At 36.1% G+C, this 15,385-nt stretch overlaps 2 protein-coding genes across 2 annotated transcripts; both read right to left on the bottom strand.

Annotated features, from left to right (window-relative positions):
• Positions 1-26: 26 nt before the first annotated feature.
• LOC108676743 lies at positions 27-2,849 on the bottom strand. The gene is made up of 3 exons (XM_018164875.2): positions 2,560-2,849; positions 1,406-1,742; positions 27-1,113 (listed from the first exon to the last, which is right to left on the bottom strand). Exons 2-3 carry the CDS (start codon positions 1,718-1,720, stop codon positions 883-885), a joined length of 546 nt encoding a protein of 181 aa, XP_018020364.1. The 5' UTR covers positions 1,721-1,742; positions 2,560-2,849; the 3' UTR covers positions 27-882.
• A 1,232-nt stretch (positions 2,850-4,081) lies between these two features.
• On the bottom strand, positions 4,082-11,461 carry LOC108676741 (ran-specific GTPase-activating protein). The gene is made up of 5 exons (XM_018164873.2): positions 11,391-11,461; positions 7,895-8,253; positions 7,357-7,462; positions 6,679-6,862; positions 4,082-6,357 (listed from the first exon to the last, which is right to left on the bottom strand). Exons 1-5 carry the CDS (start codon positions 11,403-11,405, stop codon positions 6,029-6,031), a joined length of 993 nt encoding a protein of 330 aa, XP_018020362.1. The 5' UTR covers positions 11,406-11,461; the 3' UTR covers positions 4,082-6,028.
• Positions 11,462-15,385: the final 3,924 nt, after the last annotated feature.

Genomic DNA, 15,385 nt, shown 5'->3' with positions numbered 1-15,385 from the left:
AAAATAATATAATATTATTTAAATATTTAATAAAATAACAATGATTAAATGAAAAAGTTTGAATATACCTTACACTGCGGACTAATTGATTACTTGGGGAAGACGTTGACAATTATCTAATTGTGTTATAGGAATTGAGACGTAACGCTGCCAACAAATATTCTTTCTATCTAGCCATTAATTGTACAGGTATACCTCAAGCCATTGATTATACAGGCCAACCTCGAGCCATTGATTATACAGGCCAACCTCGAGCCATTGATTATACAGGCCAACCTCGAGCCATTGATTATACAGGGATACCTCGAGCCATTAATTATACAGACATACCTCGACTTCCCAACACACTTACTTGCTCCTACGAATATGTCTCTGCTTGCAAACCAAATGTCAGAACCAATTCGGTGCTTACGAATTTAATTGTGTTAATACACATTAAATATCAATATAGATTCCACATACGAATATTTCCTCAAACGAACACAGTCACGGAACGAACCAAATTTCGCAGGTCGAGGTATCACTGGACTCTGACGACTTATCAACCATAGGAAATTATGGAGTTAAGAATTATATATCAATATTAAAGCCTTCATGTTGAAATGTATTCCCTCTCAATTTCAATTGGTTATTTTTCTTGGCTATCAAACTCCTAACGATCTAATTCATGAAGTGACATTTCCTGGTTAAAATTTCAAACTTTTCTATCAGTTTTTCTTCACTTTAATTATAATCAGTTCTTCGATGGTCCCACTTTTACACAAAAAATTAATAAACCTAAGCTAACTTACGTAACTAAAATGCCGCATCAAATAAACTTTGGAAATAGGAAACGTGAAAACATCCACTGCATCAAATCTGAAAGAAACCGACATGAAAATTTTATTTCGGGTGCAGCTTAGGTGCAGTGATAACTAAAATTTTGTCAGATGATAGCAGTGGCGTGACAGCGTCTAGTCTGAGGGCGACGGGAAGCGTGAAAAGCATGTGCAGAACTTCTTCTTCTTCATCGTTTTTAGAGTAATGAGGTCTGCTCTCCACTACAATATCTCTGTCGCCCACCGCCTTTATTCTGATGTCTTCAGTGGCGTAGCCGTGGGTTGGAAGAATAATCTGCGGATATGTGCCAAATTAGATAAAAAGTGTATAGAAAATTAGTAAATCAAGTGCATATATAACATAATTGGAATTCTAGACTAGTATTCCAAACTTCAAATTGAGTCTCATCACATTTGAAATATGATCATGAAATATATTTTTCGTGCATGTCTTAATATAACATAAACCATGTGTTTCAGGTCTCGACATCTTCCAAGACATAAAAATGCTTGGCACAAAATTAAACACATTTTACACCGAAATATCAAACAGGAAATTCCGTGACTTTAATTCCCCAAACACTCACATAGAATCTGTCGAACTGTTCAATAACTTCGCTGATTTCTTCGACGACATCGTCTCGTCTGAGCTCCAATTGTCTCTGTACAGGCGACTGGTCGTCTCTGCGAGCCTTTATTTCCTGCAATTCGCTGAGCTGCCGAACCTCTTCAAAGACATTATCATGCATGAAAAGACCTTTCAGTTTTACAGACGGATAAAACATCACGCATCCTCTGCAGCTATCACTGCCAGTACCACAACACGGCGGTATTTGTTTCTTTGTAGACACGAAGTTAGGTAAGGAACTGCCGAACATGTTTATGCAGTCTCCAGGTGCCATGTCTTGCGGCTATGTGGTTTGTCTGTAATTAAAAAAATTTTACATTTGAAATTTGAAATTACAAATTCGAATAAAACACTGGAATGAATTTTTTAACATCTTTTTTTACGAGAGAGAGAAAAAAACTTATTTTACAACATTGGAATGTATTTTTGAACATGGTTTTTTACGAGAGAGGAAAATCATATTTTTTATCAAAAGATCGATGACAACAGAACAAGATGGAATGCAATGGCAAGCGCAACAAATAAATACAATGAGACTTGATTAGTTATAATTATTTTAATACAATAGCGTCTATTGTAGGACAGGACGTGTAGGAATTTGAAGGCATAATTAATTGCTCAGTATAAAATAAATAATTCATAAATTAGCCAGTATTACGTCAGAAAATAATTATTTGTTATACAAATCACAAAACTACATCGCTTTATTTCATTACAAATCTAAATCGGTTGACTGCAATCTCGGCAATTACATCACAGGGACTGATGAAATTACAAAGCTGAATCATGCAAATTTATGTTAAATAATCCTAAAAAAATTGAACGGATATATAATTTGCTTTGTAGGTTCTGCCATTTCACAACATGAAAACAATACGTAGGAGCTGTGTTCAATGGCATACCTAAAAAAATAATAAAATTAAAAATGAACTGAAGATAATTTGATAGGTCTTACCAAGTCATTTAAATCAATAAAAAATGCATCATGCATTTTGGTGCGCTATGAACCTAATACTACTGTTACTACATGTTCAAGGAATGGATAGTCCACAAAATAAAACTGAGTTAGTATGTATAAAAATGAACAAGAGAAAATAATTTATCCAACATTACCTTGTTGAAGATGTTTCCCACTATCAGTGTTGATTTTTCACGATAATTTGCGGCAGCTCTTAGAATGAATACAGGCGTTGAATTTTCACTTGTTTGATTTGAAGAAACTTGGCTATAGTCTAAGAAATCCTCGACGTTGCAAATGAGAGCTGAATTTTTTTTTAAATCTCAAGCTAAAGCGAACTTTTTAGCAGAACTTGTCAACAAAACAGATTGAAGGAACCGAACTCACTGAACTACACTCGACTACTGACAACGTTTGCGAGCGAATGTTGGCTGGTGCAGACGAACGCGGTATTTATATGTGGCGGCAAGGAGGCACCCGCCTCGGCATGACGTCATTTAGGTGTGCGTCATGGAGCGGTACACACTTTTCGCCCACGCTAACGTTGGTTCAACCGAGCTTACCGGTTTGTTGAGTAATGACGCATAATTGTCGTGTGACTCACATTGCTCAGAGGTTACGTCGAACAAGAACTAATAATTTTGTTTGCTTTGATACGAGACTTAAAGATAATGTGTTGAATAATTGATTTGAAATTTTTAACCTTGCTTCATGTTGATCGTGTTATCGTGTAGAAAGTAGGAATAAATGGTCTAATAATTGTAAATAATCTAATATTAAGCCCGGATGAACGATGCTCAAAGAAAAATAAATATCTTCAATGTTGAATGTAAAAGTGATATTGTGGAACAATGAACGTTTCTTCCATCGCCCCCTCTTATTATAAATATTAGTCTCGCCAGTTGTTCGAGGTCACCAAGCGAATTCCAAGCACTCGGGAACTCTAGACCAAGGCGCGCAGTTCTACAATGTCTCCCAGCATGGGCTAGTTAAGGCATTATTATCTCATTTGTACGTTATAAGAAGTATATTACTGTCTCAGGGAAAACCCCTAGTGCAAGTTTGTAGCTGTTGGAAGCGGCCTTGGGAAGACGTATCGCAAGACGAGACCGTCACAACACCAAGCTTGGCAGCAGAAAAAATGCCAAGGCTATGTGAACCTCGCTCGCGTTTTGCGTCTCTTTCCTTACATGTAATCGAAGGCAAGGCTTGCAATTGCATGATATGGCAACAGATAGATTTTTGTTTTAAACTGATCATTAGGTAGACTGACTGACATAATTAGGTAGACTGACCTAACAAACAATATATCACTTTGTTCACATACCAGAAATTATGAAGAGAAATTACATGTTGTCTAATAATAAAATTCATGTTGATAACTATCCCCCAAACTTTATAGTCAATCATTGCATAGATAAAGGAAAAATATAAATTTAACCGACATAAATAAACAGCAATTAGCATCAATAATTTGAAAAAAATATAACTCAGTACTCACTGCAGTGAGTGATAGAGAGCTCTTTTTCTCGTCGACGAAAACGTGAAGTCACGGACGGACAGACAAACGGACATGGCAAGCACAATAGTGCATTTTTTCCATAAATGAGAAAATGCGCTAAAAATACATCAAATACCGCAATAGCGAACGACCATAACGGGAAATAAAAAATCCAAATAAATTTCATTTTATTAAAAACGAGCGGAAGTTTTAGAACATCAACAGCTTATTTTGATTCCGCGCAGAATGGTAGATTAGCCTTTACGTTAAATTGGATAACTGGACATGACCTATATCATGTCCAGTTATCACCTGGTTCATGACCTATATGGTATGTTCATGGTATATACCATACCAGTTCATGGTATATGGTATGGTCCGCTGAATGAGTAACGCCGCACTATCGTACAACTTCTTTATTAGGCAACTTATTACAATTGCCTAAATCAAATTTTAACTATACCATCAACTAATGCCCGAAAAGAAAATAACTTTAGAAAGCATATCGAAGCTTAGTTCGTCAATTTCAACATTACTACAATTTATCGGAATAATTAGGCCTACTTTACGGAGTTTCTTCAGATATTTTTAATCACAAGCAACAATATGCTATTGCCGCACCAACAAAATTCAGATCTCAAAAGAACGCACAGCCTAATATTCATAAAAATGAATAAAAGAATTGAAACTTACCATAAACGAATATTACTTGCAATTTTAATTGAGAGATCTCATCGCTCATAAGCAGCCAGGCAACACATATTATTCTAGAATATATGTCATCTATGAAAGTGTGTAAGAAAAACGTTTGTCTACCAGGTACCACATTTAGAAGCGAGCCAAGCTTGATACGACTTAGCTAAGCGGATATCAAACATTTCAGGAACAGCACAGTGCGTGCGTTAGCAGACGCAAAATACATTTTAAGAATCATCTATGATTGCGGATATACGAGTTGACAAAAAATATTCTATATTCTGGGAACTAATATTTATGATGAACAAAACTGCCATTATAAGTATTTAGAAATTCACGATGAAAAATAGAAGTTACCCAATCAGCGACTTTAAAGAAACCATATGCATCGTAATTTAACAATGTTCGATATTGGCAGTATAAGCAAACTATCACACGCAGACTGAGCACTAAGGCACATTATTTATTACAAAAATGTTAATAGATTCAGCACTTTAAACTGCAAGGAACAAGGGTGTCGGTGTTTAAAGAAGCGAACGGAAACTATCAAGTTTCGATTCATTCACGCTTCTATTTTTTATAACTTTAAGCTGTATAAAAAGTGAAAACTCTACGCACTATCCTAAAAAACTAAGGCCTCGCTACGTCCTTTCAGTGGTACCGATCACAACTCATGACAAGTTATGTGTCATGTCAATAAATTCACGTCAAACGCTTCGTTACCTATATTTAGGCATTCCGATCCCAACAAAATGCACTCAAATACTTGACTTTTTACTTTATAGAAAATAAATTCCCCAAGATAGCAACTAGAAATAGTTGACTAAACATAATTCACAATGCCAATGGGCTCATAAACTTTGCAAGGCGCATTTATAAATACCTGTAGTAGGAGTTCAGTTCAGTGGCAACGAATCAAGGGCAAACAGTCCTAATCAAGAAGATGAAACAAAATTATACAAATCCCTTGATTAAATTAAATTAAACATCTGAAACGAAGCACTGAAAAATTCCAATCTTCAACAGAAATATTACCTTGCTTTCAAATACATAGGCATAAGAGGCTTTCCTAAAATAATAACGTTTCTAAAAAAAATTCCACATAACGGTGCACACTCAACAAAGAGGACGTTCTACTTCAAATTTTAACTTGAGTTCATTAACAACTTTTCTTTGGAATACTTTAACAAATGCCATTATCAGTAGCTTTTTTGTTATTTTCCTTGTCAGTCATCAGCTATCCAGACAAACTTACATATAAAACGAGTACAAGAATAGTAGCTTCCAATCAAAAAATACCTATGCTCCTTACGCATACATACATAATACAGTAAGTCAGTAACTTTTCTGATCCAACATTGTGTTCTCTCAAACATTAAAACTGAGAGCGGAATTATAATTTCCTTGCACAGTCAAGCAATGTGTAACTAACTAGAAGATGTGGATTTAACAGTTGACTCGTCGGTTACTTGCAAAGAACTAAGACGGTCAACAATTTGAGACTCCGTAGTGTTTGACATTTCTTTCAGGGTAGATGCCGAATCAGCTGTCTTCGACTTCTCTGGGAGTTCAGATTTGGGTTTCTCCATCTGCTTGCCTGATTCTTGTTTTTCAGGACATGAATTCTCCTTGTCAGTCTTCACGCCATCGTTCAAGTTTTTGGTAGTTTCCTCTCCATCGTCAGGGAAACCATCCATTATTGTAGACACAACATAAGCCACGGCATCTTCAAATGCTTCCTTGAACAGCCGAGCATCTTTAAAGGGAGCAATCAAAAATTCAATGTTAACCAATGTACAAGGAATGTTGAAGAAATTAAATCAAAATTGATCTCACAGTAGACCCAATTAAAATTTACTGAGCAACATACAAGGTTTTTAAAAGTAACATCTATTTGTTCAAACTTATTCATTTCATGATTGTCAACTTTGCGATATCCTCATTCGAATCTTTTCTGGAGTGTACCTCATGTGAGCAGTTTTCCAATAAACAAAGAATATACCTACATATCATTTAGGTATAGGGGCAAATTGCTCACAAAATCTCAATTTAATACTTCAGGTAATTTGATACTCACTTTCGGCATTTGCAAACCGAATTGCAAACATTTCACTTTTGGCTTCTTCATCAGCGAAGTCAAACATGACATACCAGACGAAGGCTCTGTCACTGCCACAGTTGGGATGTAGCTTCATGTAAGGCGTGATGTAGTGGTTTGCCCGCACCTTCAGGGTCTTTTCTTGCCTCATCAACAGGCGAACCTGATACAATGACAACAATATTAACACAAATCCATAAATAACCAATCACATTTGCTATATGAAAATATTCCGCAGTTACTAATAGGAAATTAATTTCAACTGATACTTGAAGAATTCACATTGGAAAGAAAATCTGAATAACTTTCACCAAAAGATCTAAAACTCTCTATTTCAAAATTTTGATGAGATTTTCTCAGAAGCAAACAAATATAGATATAAAAATCATCAATTGCCAGCCAGTTGAGAAATCAAAATGGCCTATGTCACATGCAATGTCTTGTTCAACAAATTCAATTACAATAAAACTGAAAAAGGAAATGCATATCTCAATCATAAGTATAAATTGAGTAACATTAATAAAAATTAGAAATTTAAATTTTATGATTTGCTTTCTCCATAGATGACAATAAAATTTACCTACAGTTGAGTAACAAATAATAATGGAGAAAGGTATACAATTAAAAGATTTACCTAAATGAAAAATTTCAACTTACTGTTGTCTTTTCCTCGTGCTTCAGCAGCTTAACATTACCAGTACCTCGCTCTTTCCATTCACCTCCATTTTCAGCATCACTCACATAACGAAATAGTTTGCATCTCCTAGAAAAATTTAATAATATTCCATCAATGTTATACTTAATGTAAAAAATTAAATTAAGGTTCAACTGTGCATTTAAATCATTTGCAGAAAATGAAATTGTTTGGCAAATAAAGGTTTAATTAACATCTAAGTATAGCACAATATGGTGCCAAATAAACTTGGCTTTTTTTTCAAGATGATAACTGTCAAACATTAACTCCAACCTCATAAAGGTGAAATTTAAGATATTACAAAAATAGAGTATCTTATACAACAAAAATAATTAGCAATTTCTGCACATAAATACATTTTTCTTTCATTGGTATATATGTAATATCAAATCTTCATTACAGGAGCACAGCTCGAGTGTAAAATTGTAAATATGTTCCAAAACAATTGCACAGAAATGATTGAAGACAATAACTTTATGCAATGTCAAAGTTAATTCTCACCCTTTATAGATTTCTTCTTCATCTTCCTCAAGTGTTTTGATATCAACCTCAGGCAAAGTGACGACAGGTTCAAAGTAGGGGTCATGTTCACCATTGGTGCTGTCTACGGACACTGTGCTCACATCAGCTACTCCATGGCTGCTCACATCAGCCACACCATGGCTGCTGGTGTCAGCCACTCCATGGCTGCTGGTGTCAGCCACAGCATGGCTGCTGGTGTCAGTCACAGCATGGCTGCTGGTGTCAGCCACATCATGGCTGCTGATTTCAGCCACACCAAGGCTACTGGTGTCAGCAGAGGCACCAGCAGGAGTTTCTACTGCTGGTGAACCTGCATCCTCAGTGCATTCTTCAATAGTCTGAAAATATATTAAAGGCAAGAAAAATTAAAGGACCAAAATGATTCTGGCTTTAAGAAAGAAAAAAAGTATGATAGGTATAGGCAAGGAAACAATCACCTTGGTGTTGCAGCAGTTGGCTGTTAATTGATAGCTAAGTAATTGGCTAGATTAACATTTCACAAGTTCAGATAGGTGATATAGGAATACAGTAGGCTTTGTGGGAAATTGGTTTAGCTAAAAATTCAGAGAACAGTGTGGGAGTGCATCATGCATACAGATAAAGGCTTACAGCATGTTAATATGATTACATGTTTGCAAATACAAAATTTGCAGTATTTTTTACATTTTTAATTGGCTATTATTTTATTTACAATGCAAGAATTTTCAAAAGTAAATATTAGAGATAGCTATTTGAAAAAAGTATCATCAAAGTCTGATGGATAGAGCAAAAGCAGCAACTTTTCCAGACTTGTTTTTTTCCAAGTCTAATAAGTACACCAGTAAAGAATCATGATGACCAGTACTATCATATAGACATTAAATAAAAATCTAAAAAAACCTTGTTTGCCACTATGCCCTGATGGCATAATCATGTAATCTCTCATGTCATTCAATGCTTGGTTTACATTGTTATCTTGTCCAAGATTACAAGAATTAATCTTTATATTTCTCTTTTGAATCAAGTTTTATCATGCTTTTGAAGTTCAAGTTCATGAAGTAAAAATTTTAATAGGTTGTATATTATCAAAGTAAGTATCACAAAGTAAAATACTATTGAATGGAAGGTCGAAAACATACTATTAATTTATTGAAATATTAGAGCTTCAAAGTGCAATATTTTAAATAACTTTGAAAATTTACGGCTCAATTAAAGAATTTCTTAAACAATTAGGTATGAAATAATTGAACAAGCTGGAATCTTGTCATTTTTCTGTCTTCAAAAATGGCAGGAAAAATCTACCTAGCCTAGGCATGGTAGAATGGGGCTATAAAAGGAGGGAGGTAGTAGGAGAAGCAGCTCAGAGCGTGGCGGACAGCGCTGCGTACGGACGTGTGTCAATAATCTGTGAAGGAGTCTCGCGTTGGAGGCTGGGTAATCTGTGACGAAGTCGTGCTGGAAACCGGAGTTACTTTGAAGCCGATACTACCCGACCTGCGAAGATTCTACTGTCCTAATCTTGATTTACCGGCAATCGTTCAACGACTAGTCGTGCTGGAACCCGGAGTTATTTTGAAGCCGATACTACCCGACCTGCGAAGATTCTGCTGTCGAATCTTGATTATCGACAATCGTTCACCGATGAGAAACCTATGTACACCGAGACAGAATTTTATTCCGGAATCTAGTATCTACGGCAAGGAAGAAGGCATCACTCCAAATAACACGCACACCCGGGAACGCGGACCGAAGACTTCCGAATTATAATCTTCGCCGTCACTTAGCCTGGGGAAACTCGCCACCGCTGCGTATCGGCCTCACGTCTCCAAATATCGGTGATGTACTCCGGGAAACTGTTAGAAACTATCTTATAAAAACTGGGTGAATAGGTCGGGATAGGGTTTTATGTGTATTCTGTCTGAGCTACATATTTTTGGTGTGACAGTATAGTACTATATATCGTGTAAACCGTGCTCTGCCGACTGTTCCATTGTATTAGACTAGATCTTTTCCCCCTATAATACAGTAACTATAGAATTTATCTCCATGTGTTGTCATTGCCCCTTTGCTAACTAGTTCGCTGTTTTGACTAAAAGAGAACCGTATTATCATCGTGCCGTTTACCGCCACTCTGGCATAAAGTCAACCTGACCAATTCCTAATTTGTATCAGATGATAGAAAATCGATAAATTAACGTAATCGTTTTAATACGGAAGTTGAAATTCTGATTTAACCTCGTGGCAACGTTAGAAGTGATTAAAGATCTCGAGCAGAGTTCAATATTAGTGAGAATTAGGAAGTCTTTGACTTTATAACAAACCTACAAACCAAAGTTTTATTCAATCACAAGATCCAAAGAGAGACAGTGCATGTCACCCAGTGAGAACATTGAAAAACATGTCAAAGTTGATAGTAGAAATTGCTCTACCAAATAGTGATAAACTGTTTGTGTAGAAAGAATATTATGGTTTGAGACTTTTAAACAAGTCTGTGAATATATTAGAAATCCTTCAAGTATACTTGTATTTGCTGATTTCAAGTGGTAAATAAATTAATAGATGATTAAGTTAAGAGATGGTTTTAGACACATAAAAACTAATTCTGACACAGCTTGGAATTAGACACACACAGCTCGTTCTGAGCTGTGTGCAAAAATTAAAATTTTCCTAATCAAAAGCTTAATAGCTCTTAATTAATAGCCTAATTAAGTAGTGTTCAATAATCAATATTCAATAGTGTTCTAATTCCAAGCTGTGTCGTATTCCAATACAGCTCACACAGCAATCGGAATTTGAACACAAGATGGTTGGAATAACGAATTAGTAGAGTTTGAAGCGCAGCCGGAATTAGTCTCACTCACTCTCACAAAATGCCAAATTTAGTCACACACAGCGTCAGAATATATGGATTTGGTAGGTTTGCATTCTAAAGGCTTTTAAAAGGAAGTGATAAATTTTAAATTTTCTAGCTAGGTTGATGCAACTTTAGAGCAGCAATATTTCTAACTTTGAAAATCAAAACAAAGCATCCAAGTTCCACTCATGACTGTCTCATGTGAATGAAGAAATATTTTAAAGCAAAGTGCAAACAGGAGTCAGTGGACTAGGGCTACAGGTCCTTTATCAGAAAATTTGAGAGAAAAATAAGGTGAATCTTTCTATTAGAAATATAATGCATACCTATATTATATAGATATAAACAGAACAAAGCTTTAATGATTTTTTCATTGCAAATGAAGCCTTTTTAATTATAATCTTATTATAAATCTCAAGTTTTGATAGTTCAAATGGAGAGAAAGGAATCACAACATCAAACGATTTGAAGCATGACATTTCCACCAACAAAGGAATTTCAGAAATTCAGATTCAGGGTTAAAAAAAAACGATTACGATGCCGAAACCAAACAACTATTGGACTTAATTTTTCAGAAATCCTGATAATTCCTTAGAATATCACCAGAAACCCATTTTAAAGAGCAAGTTTTTACTTTCTCACCTTTTCAGGAGTCATCGTAGAAGCTGATCAAATTTGAACCCTCAGCACCACGCCAAACCAGCGCGCACACTACAAGCTCAAAAACAAATGTTATGGACAAAGCGGTCCTCTGAGAAACTTATTTTTGACTTACTGGTAAGGCTGGCCGTTTGGAATGTAATTTGAAACTTACAAAATGCTATACACGTATTCTATCCCATCATTTCCATTTAAACCATACAAATGATAAGTTTTAAATCATTGGTAACAGTAACGTGGCATTTGTACCTCATTTTTTTATATATTTGACGTGTAATTCGTATACAAATGTGAATGTTTAGCAAAGAATATTTTTTTCAAACTGAAATTTAAAGTTTTTTTTAAGCTGAAATTTAAAAACGAGCATCGTACTTGTGGGTTTGAAAATATGTTTAATCGTATTTAAATTCAAAGAACGAAAACAAATACACAATACGTGAGGTATCTCAACCTGAGTAAGAACAAAGTCTAAGCAGGAAATTGCATTTAGTGCCCATACAAATAATATTTTTTGCTAATGGTCGCAACATCTTTTCCTGTTTGAGTTCGACCGGAAGGTATTGGCGCGAGCACGTTGAAGCAGAGTGCCCGCATGAATTCAGTGTGGGTGCGGGTTGGACTGCGAAGGGGGGAAAGGGAGGAGAAGAGCCAAGCAGAGGCTAGCCGCACCGCTGCGGCAGTCATCTCAGTTACGTTCCAACGTGTGTGTAGTGTGCTGTCGGTGTGTTCGTGATGTGGCAAATGAAGTTGTGTCTGTGGGCGTGGGTGTCTATCCTTGACTGTCAAGGCACTAACATACATAAATTCTATTATATTCCTCCCTAATTAGGTTTTACATGATTTTTAAATGTCTAATATGAGATTAATTTCATCATTTTACTGGAAATCAGGGACTAGCTACAATGCCAGGTTTAAAGGGCCAGCCTTGAACGATAGGTGTCACCAGAAATGTTTCTGTGTGTCACTTCTATGTTCAAATAGTATGGAGTTGATAGGAAGTTTCAAATTTCTGTAAACTAAACAAAAAACAGTAATAAAATTACCCGGTTCATGAAATAGTAATTCAGGATTTCTCTTAAGCTTGAAATTTCGCCAGTTAAATTTCGACTGCACGGTGTGAAGTTCTTAACCGTTATCGTACTACAGTTGAACAAAGGTTGAGCAAGCGGTGGCCGGTGAGACTATTTTAAATTCTTATCAGGTTGATCTTTGCTCCCTGATTTCATAAATCTCCCCAAATATTTTCATTTTGCGTTTTAGTCGTCCACCGGCTCTTTAGGTGGCTGATTTTGACCCCCTATAAACCATGCACATTTTTCACTGTGGTGACATAGGGGAAGTGTTAGGATTACCACCCCCGCGTGTCGTGGTGTGCAGCGTGACTGTGGTAAACACGACTCCCCCTCAGTTTACGGCTCACTGTAGAATTGGACAAAGAAATATGGAGTTCTGTGTATAAAAAATATACTTGCAATGAGCTACGAATTCAACGTGAAGAAAGTGACGGGTTGCGTATCCAACGTGAAGAAATTAGTGACGAATTACACGTAAAAGAGTTGCAAATTCAACTTAAAAAAGTAATAAGTTGCTAATTCATCTTGAAAGAACGCATTCATATAGCAGTATCGTTTATACACATTCTAAATGTATTGTTGCGCCAATAAATTTTATTTAGAACTCAGGTCAAAACAGGAAAAGTTGGACTTTGTTTTACTGCGTCATTTATAAATAGGCCTCAGTTGCTACCGATTACAGTATGTATAATGTTTGATTGTTTCTCTCTGTCACCGTTATTGGTATGAATATAATTGTTAGATGTTTTAAAGTTATTACTTATTCTTCAACAGAAGCCATGATCTGCGTGCTCAAGCTTCCAATTGACGTGTGATTGTGGCTTAAAAAAGAAAGAAAATGTAAAATGTATTCAATTACTCTATGATTTCTAAGAGCATTATAGAGGATTAAGGAGCACTCAAGTTTTTAATTTTTCATTACACATGCTTGCGGATTTCCAGTTAGTAGTAATTCAGACCGGAAAATGGGCTTGGAAGGAGCCTGTTATAGCATCGTGAAATAGACTTGCTTCTGTCGAATAATTATTGGTTACACTATTGCTTGATAATAAGTATTTATGTTGTATCCGATGCTTTGCCCAATTACACCAGCCTTACCCTAAGTTTCAATGGGAAAGGGATTTAATTAACTTGAAAGAGGGTTAAGTCAGGTAGTTAGGACTGTATTATTGTATTGGCTTCTGAAGAACCGGATCTTCTTTTTGCCGACGTTCGACCTTTAGCTTGCACGTTAGTCGTTCCCGTTACACACTGTCATGTTCCGTTACACCTTATGCCTGTTCTATCACTCGTATGACTCGACTGTTGCTCAATTAGTTAGTCTGTTTATTAAACTTTCAGCATATTTTTTCCATGTTAATCCGTTCCTTCGTACATAAAACTTCCATTACACGTTGACCTGCTGCTTCACACGTTGGCCTGTTGCTTCACACCTTGGCCTGTTGCTTCACACGTTAACCTGTTGCTTCACACGTTGGCCTATTGCTTCACACGTTGGCCTGTTGCTTCACACGTTGGCCTGTTGCTTCATTAACCCTAAGTTCATAAGAAAAAATCATCATGCTATTTCTCCATCACAGTCACTATCAAGATGGTAAGATAATGAAAGTGTATGCGGGCTGTTCATCGGAGATAGTCAGGTTTGTCTGAAACTGAAGTGCATATCACCATTATTATTTGTATGAGCTTCAGGCGCAGTATGAGTCGCAGCATGAAATCATGCTTTAATGTCTGTACATGGCATCACTAATCCACTATGACGGCATCGTAAACAATAGAATCCATTGTTGCGCATGGATGTTGGCCAATTGTAGCTTTCTCTTCGTCGCAGAGCTCAAATTTTTGTTGCTGCACGTCTCGAATACAATTCTAGGGTTTATGTTTCGATTTTGCGTTAAATTGAAGTCAAAATGCATTGTCAAAATGTGTGGTCGCGTTTTGGCCTACTGGTGATTCTGGCTGCGAGGTGTTTATAGGTTTTCGTTTCGCCTTTGAAAGAAAGTACTCAACAAATCAGGATCTAACGTTCAAAGTACTTTTATCACCCATCAAACGTTCAAGGTACTTTCATCATCCTTCAGAATCAAACGTTCAAAGTACTCTCATCATCCATCAAACGTTCAGAGTACTTACATCATCCATCGAACGTTCAAAGTACTTTCCTAATTCATCAAACGTGCAAAGTACTTTCATCATCTATCAAACGTTCAATAAACGCTATAGGTAATTATATAATATAGGGTGATTTTTAATCTCTAGCCGTTTGGTTCATGATAAAGATTGCATTGCAATGAGACTGCACTTACTAAGCGAGTCACAGCCTGTGCATTGACGCTTGTTAAGTTTTTCTTAATTACGAGTACAGCAGTAATACATATATGAATGTAAAATTCTAAGAATCTTCTGCTTTGAAAGGAACGTTGTTAGCGAGTAATATCATTCTAAATTGATACTCATTATTTTGTGATCTCTATTTTTATATTCACGTTTAGACTTTCCCGTTTTCATCTTTTTCGAGGTTCATTCATTCCATTTATAGATTATATATTAAATGTTATTCATTCCATGGCTGGTGTGGACTGGAACACGAGACACAACTTAATTGTAAATAACCTCTGTGTACTATACACGTGTAAAACTGCAGTGTATGTTCCAGGAGCCTGACCTCAATGCTTGACAATACTTGAGTGATTTACACGAGTGATATGAACACGTTGCAGTCCCTCAGCAACTTTAGTATGTCATCGTGCAGTGTTCACGTTATTATTTCATTGATATTGTACACTAAAATGAAGAATTGATTAGCTATAGACTGTGAGTGAATTAATATTAAAAAAACAATGCCTATAACCACCACATTAAATAATTCTGTTACTTTCTATCGCATGTCATTGCTTGCCTGCA

Source organism: Hyalella azteca, unplaced genomic scaffold, assembly GCF_000764305.2.
Source record: "Hyalella azteca isolate HAZT.00-mixed unplaced genomic scaffold, Hazt_2.0.2 contig278, whole genome shotgun sequence".
Taxonomy (NCBI): Eukaryota; Metazoa; Arthropoda; class Malacostraca; order Amphipoda; family Hyalellidae; genus Hyalella; species Hyalella azteca.
The sequence above is the reverse complement of the archived record's forward strand: the minus strand, read 5'-3'. Positions and strand labels throughout refer to the sequence as shown.